At 42.7% G+C, this 17,314-nt stretch overlaps 1 protein-coding gene across 5 annotated transcripts in view; it reads right to left on the reverse strand.

Moving 5' to 3' along the window:
• Positions 1-17,314, reverse strand: part of PHEX (phosphate regulating endopeptidase X-linked) — a 210,125-nt gene that overhangs the window by 161,858 nt on the left and 30,953 nt on the right. For all 5 annotated transcript variants that reach the window (XM_072818317.1, XM_072818316.1, XM_072818315.1 and 2 more), the window contains 2 exons: positions 3,487-3,573; positions 2,193-2,419 (listed from right to left, as the gene is read on the reverse strand). In XM_072818317.1, the coding sequence (XP_072674418.1) occupies positions 2,193-2,419; positions 3,487-3,573 (314 nt within the window). The remainder of the gene's footprint in view (positions 1-2,192; positions 2,420-3,486; positions 3,574-17,314) is intronic.

The raw sequence follows: 17,314 nt of genomic DNA on the forward strand, positions 1-17,314 counted from the left end.
CCTGCTGAGCAGGGAGCCCGACGCAGGGCTCTAACCCAGGACCCCGGGATCATGACCTGAGCCGAAGGCAGACACTTAACCAACTGAGCCCCCAGATGCCTCTTCTTCTGCATTTTTTAAGCTGTGATTCTCCTATAAGCAAGAATTTTCCCTCATTGTCTATTAGGTTGCCCTGAAATCAGTCAAATTCACAATGCTGTAGATTAAAATCCACTTATCATTCAAATGTACATGACATTCTTATTTGGAACCTGAATCAAAGACCAACTGTTTAAAGACATGTTTGAGACACTCAGGAAAACTAAAAAAGAACTAGGTGTCAGATGTTAATTATGGAATTATGGTTACTTTTTTGGCTGTAAAAATAGTCCTATCCATTAGATAACGCTGATTTACCAGGGCAATGACATTATATGTTGGATTTGTTATAAAATGTTCCAACATCCTTCCAAAAAGGAAGGGGTTAGATAAAACAAGAACAGCCAAAAATTGCCAATTGTTGAAGCTAGGTTGATGAGTACATGGGATTTTATTGTATTATTCTTTTTATTTTTGTATTATTTTCCACAATAAAATGTTTAAGGAGATTAATTCTTAGAGTAGGTCCAGAAATTGGTGAAAAATGAAGTGATTGCTATTTGCAACTACTTATCTGTGTGTAAATCAAGACCTTCTATCGCCCAGGGGCATCTGGGTGGCTCAGTCGGTTGAATGATTGACTCTTGACTTTGGTTCAGGCCATGATCTCGGGGTCCTGGAATCAAGCCCTGAACCAGGCTCCCTGCTCAGCGGTGGAGCGTGCTTCTTCTTCTCCCTTTGCCTCTCCCAACATTTGTGTGTGCTCTCTCTTTCTCTCTCAAATAAATAAATAAAATATTTTAAAATTCTGGTATACTTGTTTTTAAAGTGAGTAACCTATCAGCATGAGGCGATCAACTGGATCATTACATATTATCACTGCATCTTGAATAGCATGTCTTACCAGATGGCATTAGTGTCTATCTCAGTGCTATGCTCTTGTTCCTTCACCCAGCATGAAAATACAGCTGTCTCTGGAACTAAGAATTTCCTCCTGAGTAGATGGGAATTCTTCCGGTGACTAGAGATTTCCTGAGACTTCCATTATCTAAACTATAGCCAGGCAAACTACAGCCTGCCGGCCAGCCTGCCACACAACCACACCCATTCATGGGTATATGGTCTACAGCTGCTTTCCCAGGTACAAAAGCAGAGTTGAGTAGGTGAGACAGAGACCATATGGGCCAAAGAGCCTAAAATATTTACTATCTGGTCCTTCACAGAAAAAAAAAAATTGCTAGCTTCTTGGTATAAATCAAAAAATAAACTTCATGGTGTTGCTTTTTAAAAGTTGACTTAGGGGCACCTGGGTGGCTCAGTGGTTGAGCGTCTGCCTTTGGCTCAGGTCAGGATCCCAGGGTCCTAGGATCAAGTCCTGCATTGGGCTCCCCACAGGGAACCTGTTTCTCCCTCTGCCTATGTCTCTGCTTCTTTCTCCGTGTGTCTCTCATGAATAAATAAATAAAATCTTAAAAAATAATAAAAATAAAAAAATAAAAGTTGACTTACAGCAGAAGAGGGTAATATACTCTACGATGGGTTTTATACTTCTACTTCTACGATGTAATGATCAATATATCACTAATATTTTCTGCTTTGACAAAGAATGGAATTGGGAGAAAAATCAGCAATTCAATAAAATTTTCATTATTAGTCAAAGTAACTGTGGAAGCAAAAAATACAGTGGGATCAAAACACAACACAATTTGAGAAATGTTATTTGAATCCTTGTCAAGCTATTTCACTGATGAGTCTTTCATTGTTGCTCCTTTGTCATGAGGAGGTTTGGGGAAGAGCAGAGTTCAGAAAGTCTTTGCAACTTGCTCCCCACTGGAATTTCGGGACCCCACACAAGCTCAGAGTAGATATTTGAGGGCCAGATCAGAGATGACTTGAAACTCACACACCAGCTTCCTGAAAGGCTGACAAAACTGGTTAGTTCATGATTTACACTCTGCAAATCTGAGAGGAAGGGGAATATCCTAGATCCTAATGTTTAACAGGATTTTTATCCTCTGATTTCACTAAGGTAGGATGATTCTCTTTCTCTGGAAAGACATCCCAAAAGGCTAACATTGGACTGAACAAACAGGATGAACAAGTCCTCACTATACCTTTAAAATGTGTTCGCTGGACACCTTGTCATCAGGGGACACATACAATCGGATGAGGACAGAATTGCTGTATTGACCACGAAATGCCGCAAGGGTATGCAAAAGACTAAACTTCCTCTCTGACCAAACTCCTTCAGGACCGATGTTAGACTCGAGCACAGGCCAGCGGAAAGGTGAATGCCGCAGGATGTGTAGCAATGGTTTGGCATCGGCTTTTTCAATCGCTTCTGAAAAGGAGCAAATACGAAGGAAGAGTTAGAATTGCAAACTGGATGACCAAACCACCAAACCAGAATGCAGGTGTATCTTCTCAAGAGAAACTTCCCCAGAAGGCCCCAACTGAACATTTCAGCTGTTAGAAGCGCCGTGGATTGGGCATGACCACAGACATAGGACCGTCTATGACCCACACTTCAGTGTGACTGCCTGAACTCGGTCTTCTAGCCAGGATAGCTGACTAGGGAAACTTCTAGGTATTCCCCACAAGAAAAGATGGGCTCACTATAGCCCAATGAGCAATATTAGGCTGAGAACACTCTAGAAGACTAAGGAACAATCCTAAGTAAAGGAAACTACTCAGCCAAACCAACCACTCCCCCAATACATGTGAAATAATGCTTCTAGACTCTTTTGTCGTCTTTTACTACCCTCTTCTAGCTCACCAAATAATACTCCACATCCTAAACAAGTTAACACACTTCCCACAGGCACTGGCTTCTTCCTGTAGTGTTCTTGAGAAAACACACCAGATTAAATGGCAAGTGTTACCTTAACTCTAATCAGACCCAAGATGCCAACATAGGCCAAAGACACCCACCTAAGGTGCCTGTTAGGCTGATGGGGAAGTAGAAGGAGCCAGGCCCACCTGGGAATCTGGATTTTCCTAGACCCCAGTGAGGTTCTATGGGATACAGCAACACTCCCAAATGCCCTCTCTCCCAGGCTCCTTTTCAGACCAGACAGGGCCTCTGGATTCTTATTTCTGTACCACAAACAGTGGGGTTTGCCTTCCTGACCCTCCCCAAGTTTCTCATGGAGTGACTGATACCTAAAAAACCCAAGCCATAGAAATAAAATGCTTTTCCTATTTTCTGCATCAAATCAACCATAGAATATTAAGACAAGGAGAGTCAAAATTCAGTCTTTGAGAAGTGTTCCTCTCCTCAAACAACACTTTTAAACATTAATCGAATTCTTAGTAGTTCTCATTTCCCTTAAACAATATCTTTAAACATTAATAGACTCTCAGAAGGATAGGGTGTTAAATATTTTATTTATTTTCTTTATTACTCACTCTCATTCATGCAAGATGAATAAAGGATTTTGGCTTTCTGTATAGCTTCAGTGTCCCGCCTTCTACTGATAGATTTCTCCAAAAGTGCTAGGAAAATTAAGAAAGGATTCATTAGTAGCCATCCCTACATGGTGCCAAGTTAAAGGTCATTCAATAACCCCAGTCTTGGTCTCCAGAAAATCAAACGTAAAGACAGACAACCCTGGGAAAGACACATCTATAAAAGATATACAGATGGCAGAACCAAGTCTAAGTTGCTTGAGGTTCAAATTTTTTTTAAAAAATTTTTTAACCTTCTCTTTTCCCAGGTTCTCCTAATTCAGAGAAACCAAAAGTTTAATTTCCAACTCAGACTGGCCCTGCTGCAGGGGTTAATGTTTTCTGCCACCTACATAAAAAAACAGAATTCATTTATTCAAGAACCAAAAATAACTGAATTCTGTTCCTTGTTTCTGCACCGAGTAATATTCTCAAAGGAGGCAATTTCATCAGGGTCGGGTTTCTTAAGATTTCTTCACAGCCCAGCCTCTCAGGGAGGTCACCTGGAAGAAATTGCCCATTAGAAGTTTTATTCAATGTTGCATAAACATGCTGTGGACATGAAAAAAGTTGTTTAGACGGGAAATGGAGAGGCGAGATTGGAAAGCCTACCCAAATTGCCTGAAAACTTGTCCATTTACACATGTGGAGTCCTGCCCGTTTAAATGAGGTCATGTGTATGAAATAGCTGCCAGCATAGACATGAGCCCACCCAGAAAATGATTTGCCATTTATAACATCACTGATGCTATTGTTTGAAGTTGGAAAATGACAGCTGTCACTATTAAATAGAGGAGGAGGGAAAGGCAAGACTCAATAAAAACTACCCTCCCCCCCAAACACACCTTGGATGTACTTTACTGTATTAATTTACCTACATGAAGCCAGGATGAAGAATCCCCGTGCAGCCCCGTGGCACTGCCTGCATCGAGCTATGTCAAACTGCCGTTGTCAAGGCATTTGGAGTTTATTTCTGAAACAACCTAGCAGCCTCCAAATGACGGCACAACAGATGCTCCCACAGTACTCTGAATAGCTTCAAGACACAATGGAGAGTGCTAATCAAATTAATAAATAATTACATATTCCCTGAAGAGGAACCTCTACTTCTACACCAGAAGTCCTACCTTTCAAAAAATGATGCAGTCCAGAGCTCCTGTCCAGAGCACCTGGACATCAAAGAAGTCCATATAACTACACGGATCCAAATAAAATAAATTGAGTTGGACGTGGGCGTTTTCAATTGTTTCAACTTGTTTGGTGTTTTTTTGTGTATTATCGTAGCAATAAAAGCAGGATAAGTAGCCCCAAGGACAAGAAGGAAGATTGGTTTTGTTTCTGTTTTTGTTTTTGTTTTAATATTTTATTTATTTATTCATGAGAGGCACACAGAGAGGCAGAGACACAGGCAGCAGGAGAAGCAGGCTCCCTGCAGGGAGCCCGATGCAGGACTCGATCCCAGAACTCTGGGATCATGCCCTGAGCCAAAGGCAGATGCTCAACCACTGAGCCACCCAGGCGTCCCTGTTTTTGTTTTTTATTTAATAAGCAGAAAGCTCTAAAACCATACTCACATATAAGTTCTATTCAAATCAAATCATGTGCCCTTTCTACTGTCACTAGATTGTTGGGGAGATGCATTTGGAAGTAAATAATCCAAATTCTATTTAGGGATGTGATGTTATTCCAATGCTATAAACACTCCACAGATTGCAAACAAGAATGCCCTGAGGACTAAAAACAAGCCATGGGAACAAAAGAACTCAAATAGTAAATATGTACCTGAGTGTGTACCCAAGACAGTGTGTGTATCACAGAAGGTAAAAAGAGGACATGTGATGCTAAGTAGGGCATTCCCAAAACCTTAACTGTGCACAAGTATCAGTAATTAGTTCAGGCATACCCCAGAGATATCATGGGTTCGGTTCCAGACTACTGCAATAAAGTGAATATTGCAATAAAGCAAGTCAAATGAATTTTCTAGCTTCCTGGTGCATATAAAAGTCACTATACTATACTGTATTCTATTAAGTGTGCAATAGCATTATGTCTAAAAACAACAATGTAATACCTTAATTCAAAAAAAAGTACTTCATTGCTGGCACCTGGGTGGCTCAGCGGTTGAGCGCCTGCCTTTGGCTCAGGTCCTGATCCTGGGGTCCTGGGATCGAGTCCTGCATCAGACTCCCTGGTGGGGAGCCTGCTTCTCCCTCTGCCTATGTCTCTGCCTCTCTCTGTGTCTCTCATGAATTATTTTTTAAAAATACTTTATTGCTACAAAATGCTAACCATCATCTGAGTTTTCCAACAAGTTTTTCAACAATATTATTTTTGCTGGTGGAAGGTCCTGCCTAGATGTTGATTACTTTTGACAGATCAGGGTGGTGGTTGCCAACGGCTAGGAGGGCTGTGGCAATTTCTTAAGACAACAATGAAGTTTGCCACATAGACCGACACCTCCTCTCAGGATCAAGTTCTCTGTAGCATGAGATGTTGTTTTATGGCATTTTACCCACAGTACAACCTCTTTCAAAATTAGAGTCAATCCTCTCAAATCCTGCCGCTGCTTTATCAACTGAGTTTATGTAATATTCTAAATCCTTGGTTGTCATTTCAACAAGCTTCATAGTGTCTTTGCTAGGAGGAGATTCGATCTCAAGACACTACTTACTTGGGGTGACTGGGTGGCACAGCTGGTTAAGCGTCTGACTCTTGGTTTTGGCTCAGGTCTTGATCTTGGGCTCATGAGATCGAGCCCCGCATCAGGCTCTGTGCTCAGTGCAGAGTCTACTTGAGATTCTCTCTCCCTTTCTCTCTGCCTTCCCATTCATGCTCTCTCTCTCAAATAAGTAAATAAATCTTAAAAAGAAAAAAAAAACTTTCTCTGCTCATCCATAAGAAAAAACTCCCCATCCATTCAAGTTTGATCATGAGATGACAGCAATATAGTCACATCTTCAGGTTCCACTTCTAGTTTTCTTGCTATTTCCACCACATTTGAAATTACTTCCTCCCCTGAAGTCTTGAACCCCTCAAGTCATCTATGGGGGCTGGAATCAGCTTCTTCCAGATTCCTGTGAGTGTCAGTATTCTGACCTTTTCCCATGAATCACACATGCTTTTGACATCATCTAGAATGGTGAATCCTTTCCAGGAGGTTTTTTATTTACTGTCCCCATATCCATCATGGGAATCACTATCTGTGGCAGCTATAGCCTTATAAAACCTATTTCTTAAATAATAAGACTTGAAAGTCAAAATGACTCCGTGATCCATGGGCTGCAGAGTGAATGTTGTGCTAGCAGGCATGAAGGCAACATCAATCTCACTGTACATCTATCTCCATCAGAGTTGGTGACCAGGTGCAGTCACCTCTTTTTCTGATCTGTAGGTCTCAACAAGAGGTTTAAAATACTCACTAAACTATGTTGTGAACAGATGTGCTGTCATGCAGGCTTTGCTGCTCCATTTAGAGAGCACAGGGTAGGTTTAGCCTAACCCTTAAGGGCTCTAGGATTTTCAAAGTGATCAATAAGCAGTGGCTCCAGGGTAAAGTCACCAGGGCTGCATTAGCCCCCGACAAGAGTCAGCCTGTCCTTGGAAGCTTTGAGGCCAGGCACTGACTTCTCCTCTCTAGCTATGCAAGTGCTACGTGGCATCTTCTTCCAAGTAAGGCTGTTCCATCTACAACGTTCAGTGTAGTCATCTTCATGAATTATCTGAGCTAGGTCTTCCGGAGAGCTTGGATGTCTGGGTAACTGGATAAAGGCAGCTTCCCCTTACATGATGGCACCAGCTCCTCCCCTTAAACTTCATGAATCAACTTCTGCTAGTTTCCGACTTTGCTTCTGCAGCCCCTCCCCTCTCTCAGCCTTCACAGCATTCAAGAGTTGGGGCCTTGCTCTGAAGCAGGCTGTGGCCTAAAGGTCTCTATCCTGTGGCTGCTTTGACTCTCTGTCCAGACCCCCCGCAACTTTGTCCGGATCGGCAATAAGCCTGTTTTGCTTCCTTATCATTCGTGTGTTCACTAGGGGAGCACTCTCATTTCCTTCAAGAATGTTTCCTTTGCACTCACAACTTGGCTACCTGGTGCCAGAGGCCGAGCTTCCAACAAACCTTCTTCACTAAGCTTAATCACCTCCAGCTTTTGATTTAAAGTGAGAGATTTCACTTGAACACTTCCAGGCCACTGTAGGGCCATTAATTGGCCTGATTTCAATATTGCCGCATCTTGGAATAGGGAGGCCTGAGGAGAGGGAGCAAGATGGGCAAAGAGCCAGTCGACGAGCAGTCAGAACGCACACAACATTGATCAATTAAGTTTGCCATCTGTATATGGTTCGTGGTGCCCCGGAACAATCACAACGATAACATCAAAGCTCACTGATCACGGATCACCGTAGGAAATAGAAAAATAATGACCAGGTTTGAAATATTCCAAGAACCACCAAAATGTGACACAGAGACATCAAGTGGGGACCACACTGCTGTTGGAAAAATGGCACCAAATACATAGGCTCAATGCAGGGTGACCACAAACCTTCAGGTTGTAAAAACTGCAGGATCTGCCAAGCCCAGTAAAGGGAAGTCCAATAAGGTGAGGAATGGCTGTATGTGTCAGAACTCTGGCTTTGCAGGGCACCGGGGGCGGGGGGGGGCTCAGTGGTTGAACATCTGCCTTCGGCTCAGGGCGTGATCCCGGGGTCCTGGGATCGAGTCCCGCATCGGGCTCCCTGCAGGCAGCCTGCTTCTCCCTCTGCCTGTGTCTCTGCCTCTTTCTCTGTGTCACTCATGGATAAATAAATAAAATCTTTTATTTAAAAAATCTGGCTTCCATACTAGAATATGGCTTTTATTTATTTTTTTAAGATTTTATTTATTTATTCATGAGAGACACAAAGAGAGAGGGGCCGAGACACAGGCAAAGGGAGAAGCAGGCCTCATGCAGGGAGCCCGACGCGGGACTCGATCCCGGGGCTCCAGGATCACACCCTGGGCTGAAGGCGGCGCTAAACCGCTGAGCCACCCGGGCTGCCCATGGCTTTTATTATTTTTTTTTTTATTTTAAATATTTTTATTTTATTTTAATTTATAAATACTTTTATATATTTATATGTTTAATATTTACATATAAATATTTATTTATATTTATTTATAAATAAAGATATTTATTCATTTATGGCTCAACCGCTGAGCCATCCAGGCATCCCAGAATATGGCTTTTAAAACAAATTCAGCTACACGGGTTACTTGTCATACCCTTTCCCCGTCTCTCCTCCTCATGCCCAAGCAGGCAGGAGAGCATTGATATGCAGACAGTGATGTGGCAATCAGTTGGCAGCATCCATTTTATGTATCTCTGTATTTGAATTAGAGGTAAGAGGAATAAAGTCTAGCCTGGAGAGTAATTAATGAGCAGAAAACAAAGCCTGCCTATCAAAGGCAATTACTCAGGTTATTAAAATGTCCCTAACGCACTGAGAAGGGCTCCTGGGTCACCCACGCAAGGGCATTCCCATCATCATCTGTGTTGCTTCTTGGACAATGTCTCAACCTTCGCCCCTTTCTGGGTATTCTTAACCATGTCACAACAGAAAAGGAAAGCTCCAGTTCATAAAAATCTCTAGTGTGACAAACCTGAGACTACAGAGTCAGTTTCTAAATGCTTCTGATCATCCAATTTGAACATAACCCATATTACGTATTTTTTTCTTCTCTAAATTAGCCTTAATCAAATAAAACTGTTTTTCTCATAAACAGATAAAATAGACATATCAAGGGGGTGGGGCTTTCAAATCACACCGAAGTGGTTTCCAGTTGCCACTTGCTGCTTCTTTCTAGCTGGAAGTAAGCAAATTGTATCACTTCTCTAAGCCTCAGTTTCTTCATCTGTAAATCTGGAGCATAACAGTGCCTATCTCCCAGGGTTGTGGTGAAGAGCAAACATTTGAACGCAAAGAAACTCCCTCTGTCGGGACGCCTGGGTGGCTCGGTGGTTGAGAGCCTGCCTTGGGCCCAGGGCGTGATCCTGAAGACCTGGGATCGGGTCTCCCATCAGGCTCCCTGCGTGGAGCCTGCTTCTCCCTCTGCCTGTGTCTCTGCCTCTCTCTATGTGTCTCATGAACAAATAAATAAAATCTCTAAAACATAAAATAGAAAATTTTTAAAAATTAAAAATTAAAAAAAAGAAACTCCTTCTGTCAATGCCCGGACACCCAAGTGATCCATCAATGGGGGCCCAGTCAGCCGTTCACAAAGCTCAAGTAATCAAGCCTGTTTCTCGTGCTTTTCCCTAAATGTTTTTTCCTCCTCCTTTCTCAGGCTATTGGTAGCTGAAGGCCACATGCTAACCCGAGACACGGCCGCTCCATGTACAGGACTGTTTCACAAACAGGACCTGCCCGAGCCACCTGGCCGAGCCCCATGTTCTCCACCATAGAGACAACGCCCCACGAAGAGGGATATTCTGCAGTGTTAACCTTGTACAAATATTTTGTTCGCATTCCTCTTCTTCAACAAGGCATTTTCTTGTGTTGAAGAAATTTTCATGTGTTTCTAATGAGACTATAACATACATACAGAAAGGTACACTGATCATAATTTGAAGGATTTTCACAAAGTAAACACACCCACGTAACCAATGTTATGACCAGAGCCCTAAAAGCCCTTTGTGCTCCCTTCCAGTCACTACTTCTGATCAAGACCACAAATACTCTCATTAAGGAAGTGCTCCCTCAAGTCGATGTCCCCTACCTCTAGGTAATCTACCTTTCTCTTACTGATTTATAGAATTTCTTTATATATTCAACACCAAGTCCTTCGTTGAATAGCAGTATTGTGAAATCTCCCCTTGGATCAGCTTCACTTTCACCATGGCATCATTGGGTGATGAACCAAAATTCTTTATTTTAATATAATCCAAGTTCCCCATTTTATTCTGTGTGTGGCTCGCATATTTGGTGTCCCATTTAAGAAGACTTTGCCTGTCCCAAGGTCATGATATTCTCCTCTGTTTTTTTACAGAATCCTTATTGTTTCACATTCAGATCTACAATCCATGTAGAACTAGTTTCTAGTTCATGGACAGCCATGCCTTTGTAACATAAGCTTGGCTCACAGGGACAACCCGAGGGAGAATTTTCATGAAAATATTTTTGATCATTGGGCCCCAAGTACTGTGACGTAAAAAGTAATCTTGGTACATAAAACCGGCATTAACAATGGCTAGCCTCCATTAAACTGAGTAGTCTGTGGGGCAGGGGCTGGGTCACAATCATCTTTGATCAGCCAGGGCCTACTGCTTAGCATGGTTGGTGCTCAGTCCACATTTGCAGAGTTGAATTCCTGAAAAAGTTAAGTCTGAGAGTTTTTCATCTAACAAAAAAGGAACTGTGAGAAGTTGGACTTCTTCTATCATTGCTCGTTATAATCAGCAACGCCCCAATTATGCAAAATCCATAATCTCCTTCTCTCCCATCCCAGTCTCTGTATCATACAGTGAAATCCAAGAGTTACTTCATCAGTTTTCATGAACACCAGTTTTTAGGATGCCTAAGTTTCATCATACCAGTGGTCTCGAATTCAATCACCCACTTCCTAGTCTTCATCTGTGGGTAAATACTTAGTTGGCACTCAACTTCCTTTAAGCTCAGAAGCTGAGACAGGACCACCAACCTTACTCAATTCACCTCTCCTGCTGAGAAAGGGCTTTTACTGAGGGATCTGGAACAGGAGAAAGAATTCTGAAGGATGGACCAGACTCCTGAAGACTTGGCAGTCCCTGGTAAGTCAAGAGCTCACAACAGTCCCATGCAGCTCAGGCCAGTCATCTGAAGTTTCCACAACATTTAGGACCTTCTCACCTAACACTGTTTTCAAAAATTTCATATGCACAAAGTTTCAGGCCTATGAGCAAATACCTACCAAAAACCTTGGTGCTGAGTTGATGCCATTTGAATGAGATGGCTCGAGGGCACAGGAAGTCTGTCAAAACACACTCTTTTGTGTTCTTTCTCCCAACCCTGCAATCCTTCTCTGTGCCTGTTCTAAAGGGGATCCTCAGTCTACCTGCTAAGAGACCAATGGATGCTGAAGCCATGTGCCTGATTTGCTTAATGCAAACAGTAACTGCGTCCTAAACCTTCATGTCACGTGTCATCAAGGTGAATTCTCAATCTCTTGGTAGATTATGCCAGCATTTCTCCCTCAGAAATCAGGGAGAGTGTCCTCTTAATTCTAGCTCAAAGGAAAAACAGGAAAAATCAAAGCTTTGGAAAGTCGAATCCACATTCTAAGGGAAGGTATGCCCTTCCACACCAACATAACAAACACATTCTCTAGAAATATATATATTTTTAAACCTATTATATCATGGCCTGGTTTCTCCTCTGGTGGTACTTAAAAACCACCTTTGGATGGTCCATGGTAGACTGTCACCTCTAATCTTACTATTTTTAGTCCTTGTTGATTTTCCAGGCTACAGACTTCAATTTGGTTTCCAGGCTCCTCAGTTTATTTACCGTACTGAGAAATTTCATTTTTCTAACTCACACTGCATGGGTATTAAACTCTTAGGCAGCTGGACCTGGAGACTCTAAATCAGCTTGCAAAGCCCGTTGTTATTCTCATTAAAAAATAAAATTCAAGTTAACTAAGTCATGGTCTGTGGATCCCATAGCCCTCACGAACGGTGTGACACCCAACTCTGCAGTTCCGCCGCCCAGAGCCAGTCAAGCATGGGATTACCTGAGTCTTTCTGACACACTGAAAAGACAATAAGAACTGATATTTCTCATTCTTCTGGGAAACTCCCACCTAAATATAGGGAGAGAAACTGTCAGAATCCTTTTCTCTGTTCATTTTTTATCATCATCTTATAAATGATAATTGTTGGCTGGCATCAGCTTAAGAAAAAGGGGCAGAGATTATTTTTAGGGGCACTAACAACCTCTAACTCATCAATCTAAATCACGGGTTACCAAATAACATAAAAATCCCCCCATTTAACACAAAAGACCTCTTTGCCCATAATGAAATCGATTTTATAAAACTGCCAGACTTACAAAAGTCTAATGGAAGGTAACTCTTTTATTATGTTCACTTACAAGTGAATTTATAAGGATTACACTTATCAGGGTTACACTTCAAAATAATTTAAACTAAATTTTAACATTACTCTTTGACAGCATAGAATTACAATGAACCTGCCAATATGATATTTTAACTCATAAAAATAGCTTTCCTAGTTAGATAATTTGTATCTTAGCAGATAATTCAATGTAAGGCCTGTGGTGAATTTAAAGTCACTAAAATCCATCTTCATTTTTTTTCCTATACTAAAAACCCTAATTACATATTTTGTCCTGCCACTTTCTAGCATCTTAACATTATAAGGGAAAGGTCATTCATGGTTATGTTTCCCTGGCAGGGGTCCTTCCTGAGCAGTCCTGAACATCCAAGGACCCAGTGGTGATAGCATTCATTTATCAAACACCTGCTCTGTGCCAGGTGTATTGTACATGACCTCAATTAATCCCCCACAAACCCTAAGAAGCATGTATCACTGATCCCATTCTACTCCACTCCTGAGAAGACCCTAAGAACCTGTCCAAGGAAACTCAGGTAGTAAAGGTTAGATCTCTGAGTTGGGCTCAGGTCTCTTAACTCCTGTTCATTCAACCATCAGGTACCCAGCAAAACTGTGCAAGTCGCTTTTGTGTGTGAGAACAAGGTCCCCAAGTGGTTAAGCCTGAGGCAGCAATGCCCTCATGGACTTTAATGGAGCTCTCAATCTTAACTGGAAGGCATTCCCTGGTGACACTGAGACATGTTTTTGAAGTCGTGCACCAACTCCGTGCTGAGCCATCTACCACTATGCCCTGTCACCCCATTTGTAACCAGGGAGACACACTCCTGAGGCACCTAGCTAGCCAGGGAACGGAAGCCTAGTGATGTTAGGACAGGACAAAGCTGGCTGGTCCCTAAGGCTTGACTTTACATCATGTCCTGGTCTAAACCAGTGGTGTCCAAACTTGAACAGGCCTTCTTGATGCCTATGATCCCAGGAAACATCGCCAGCCCAGATTCCCTCCTCCCCCATTCCCCATTCCGCTCAAAGTCAATGCTGATTGCCGATTTCCTCACCCAACAGCTTCCTTTTAATTAAACGTCACCATTCTCCAAGGAGAGCACTACTTTGCTTTGTTCTATAGACGCTCTCTGTGTTATTGCCCCTTTTAAGTCTAAGTTAGTTCCTCAGTTCTGCAAAGCACAGCTTTAAAATTTCCTTTCTCAAAGGTGAAATGCAATAGGGGTTTAAGGTGAGGGTTGATTCACTGGTTCAAAGAGCAAAACAACCCCCCCCCCCAAAAAAAAAAAACTACATGATGCCAGGAAGACTTCCAAAGTGAAAAAAAAATACAGGACAGCTATTTTCAACTCCAGCTTATACCACACCCTACGGCAAGGAAGAGTGGGATAAATATTGCATCCCTCAAATCCTAAAAAATCTGAGCTCTAGACTTGACAATTCCTCCCTCATCTGTGAAAGCGGCATCAAAACACTGTAAACATAGGTTTAAAAAGCCACTTCCCAACTAACCCCTGTTTTCACTCCCACCTTCCATGAGGAGGTAAGAGTAGCAGAGGTTCTATTCCCAGCTGTTCAAACTACAGTGTGTGGTCAAGAAAGGCTGCCTTTTTTTAAAGACTTTATTTATTTGAGAGAAAGAGAGAGAGAGAGAGAGAAACAAGCAGACGCTGTGCTCAGCACAGAGCCCAGAGCCCGATGTGGGGCTCAACCTCAGGACCCTGAGACCATGACCTGTGCTGAAATCAAGAGTCCCACGCTCAACCAACTGCGCCACCCAGGAGCCCCAGGCTGTCCTCCTTAAATGGGGTTTCTAGCAGTGAGGGATTAGGAACTGGGCTCTCTTCTCTTCTCTATCCCAAAGAGGAGAAGCAACAGCACCTTTGACAGAAGCCAAAGGAGTGAAAGGGCTAACAGGAAGACAGGAAATTTCCATGCCCACCGGCTGCTGCTGTGGCCTCGGCAGCGGATTCTGGGGAACCACCTGGAGGTACCAGGCAAAGTACATTTCTAAGTTCAAAGAGACCAGGGGCTACAGAGAAGAGACAATGGCCCTGCACACTGACCTGAGGAGAACACAGAGAAAAGAATACCCAGTAATGCTTGGGGTTCTCTCTAAGAAAGAAGACAAACTCAACCTTCCATTCAGATCCCAAGCTAGAAAACAGAACAGCGCGACAGGGCCTTCTGAACTGGCCTCCACACATCAAGCCATTTTCTACACGCAGCCAGTGTGTTCTGGCAAAAGCCATCACACCCCTCAATATGACATGTACAAACGGTCTCCCAGTGCCCGGGGACAGAGGCGAAAATCTTCACACGGCCTACAAGGCCTGCACGCTCTTGGCGCCTCCTCTCTCTTCAATCTTGTCTTTTGTCCCTTTTCCCTTTAAACTCTGAGCTCCAATCACATTGGGCTTCTTGGGTTTCCTCAAAGGCACCAGCTGGACAAAGCCTCCGCTCACGCAACTCTTTCCGCCTGGGTTAAAATTGGAGACATTTGAAATGTTAGACCCATAATCTGTGGGGGACAAATTATATGGCTGGATTGGCCCGGGCTAGTCACATAATTCCCCTGACCTTTGCTTCCTTGGATGTAGGGCAAAGACAGAAATAAACAATGATGGCCAACAGCACCAAATTAGAGTGAGGAACCAGAGAGAAAACAAATGAGAGGCTAAAGGAATAAAATTAGTAACAAGAAATGTTTGGGCCTTGGGGAAGTGAACTTAGGAATTCAGAATAGACAGCAGGGAGGAGAAGTCGTTTCATTTGGGACTTAATCGAAATGACCACTGTAGGAAGCAGACTTGTGAGTCTACCAGCACATACTTGCGTGTTTCTCTCAGAAATAACGGTTCCCACACCTACCTCAGCTGCTGATGAAAATAAAAGACCTTCTCATTTTCTAAATTAAAAGGCCCATACATGTTTTAAAAATACCCCTCATTGTGTAAATATGAACACCACTGAGCCTTTCCAAACAAACATTTCTTATTTGTGACAAGCTATTCTCCAACCAGCATATAATTAATTTTCCTGTTATGGGTAGTGCCTTTTTACACGGAATGTTCTCTTGACACTTTAGAGCAAATAGTCCATCATTACTAATTCATTAAGCATTCAAAGAGATGCTATTAATCACAATGAACTAATGTGGTATTAATGGGTAGGTTATTAATCTGCAATTACATGCAGATTTCCTAATAAATTCAAGTTGCCCAAGTTTTTTGAGGAGGAAGGCAAGGGAAAACGAAATGAACAAATCTTTCAGAAAACAAATTAAGGGGAAGAAATCTCTCTCCCTGAATCATAAAACAATACACACAAACTTCCTGTGTTCTTTTTGTCCTAAGAAATCTTTGTTTTGACCCAATATAAGGACATTTCTAGTATATAGATTTTTTTAAGATTTACTTATTTGTTCATGAAAGACAGAGAGAGAGGCAGAGACATAGACAGAGGGAGAAGCAGGCTCCCCGCAGGGAGCCTGCAATGGGACTGGATCTTGGATCCCAGGATCACACCCTAAGCCAAAGGCAGATGCTCAACCGCTGAGGCGCACCCAGGCGTCCCATCTAATATATAGATTTTAATGGAAATCACAGTTATAAATGGAGAAAAAACAAGACCACCCCTGAAGAGGTGAGTCTCTTCAGTGACATACCATGTCCTTGGACATCCTAAAGCCTGGCCACTCAACACAGGGTCCCCAGACCAGCAGTGTGGGCATCACCTGTGAGCTTGTCAGAAGTGCAGACTCTTGGATCCTTTCTCAGACCTACCGAATCAGAATGTTCACTTTACCAAGATCCCCAGGTGACTCATGTACACCCTCAAGGCTGGGAAGAACAGTATTACAGTCTGGCTCTGTAGCTGCATACCAGAGTCGAAGGGGGAAGGGGGGGTGTTTGCTTAGACGCCACTGCATGGTAAAACCTAGGAATACAGAGGTGGGAACGTCATGCAAATCTCACTGAGTATTGTTTAAAGCACAGAAATGAGGTGGATGTGTCGAGCAGCTGGGGAGGCTGGATTATCGGAAATACAATTTACATAGCATATTTCATCTGTTCTAAGCAGCATATTTTTTTTCCGCTTCTTAATATCTCTGAAATTGGAATCCATCTTAAACCTGTCAGTCAGGTACAGTCACGGCCTGCCCTGGTGGGAACCTGAGCGAGCAGTTCTCACAGTGGGCCCTTGAAACAAGTTGGCTGCACAGCCAGTAAATGGTCACTCAAAACGTCTACAGAAAGATTTCAATACGATTGGGGCATGAAATGAAAACTTAGTGCGTATCCAAATAGGCAATCGTGGAGGACACTCCTGGAACTGATGGAGAGCACTTTTTTAAGAAACGCCGAATCACTGCTGCTATGGACACAAAGATGTTTTGTGAAAAACCCAAAGCACTGCTGACTTGAAATCCAAAGGACTGTGCAGAAGTTTTAAGGCTACTCTAATCAAGCTCTCCTGCTTGCATTTTCCTTTTAATTAGTGCAAAAGAGTAAAAGAGTCATATGATCAAAGTTAATGTCTACAAGAACTCTTTCAATGAACATAAAGCAAAAATGCCAGGTGAAAGGAAGGCACCATGTAGTAGCTTCGTCTTGGCTGGCATATGTGAAGTAATGGGGCATCATAGAGTTGGCGGTATTTCTGATTCAGTGCTATTAACTCACTCAAGGCTAGGGGAGA

Source organism: Canis lupus, chromosome X, assembly GCF_048164855.1.
Source record: "Canis lupus baileyi chromosome X, mCanLup2.hap1, whole genome shotgun sequence".
Classification (NCBI taxonomy): domain Eukaryota; kingdom Metazoa; phylum Chordata; class Mammalia; order Carnivora; family Canidae; genus Canis; species Canis lupus.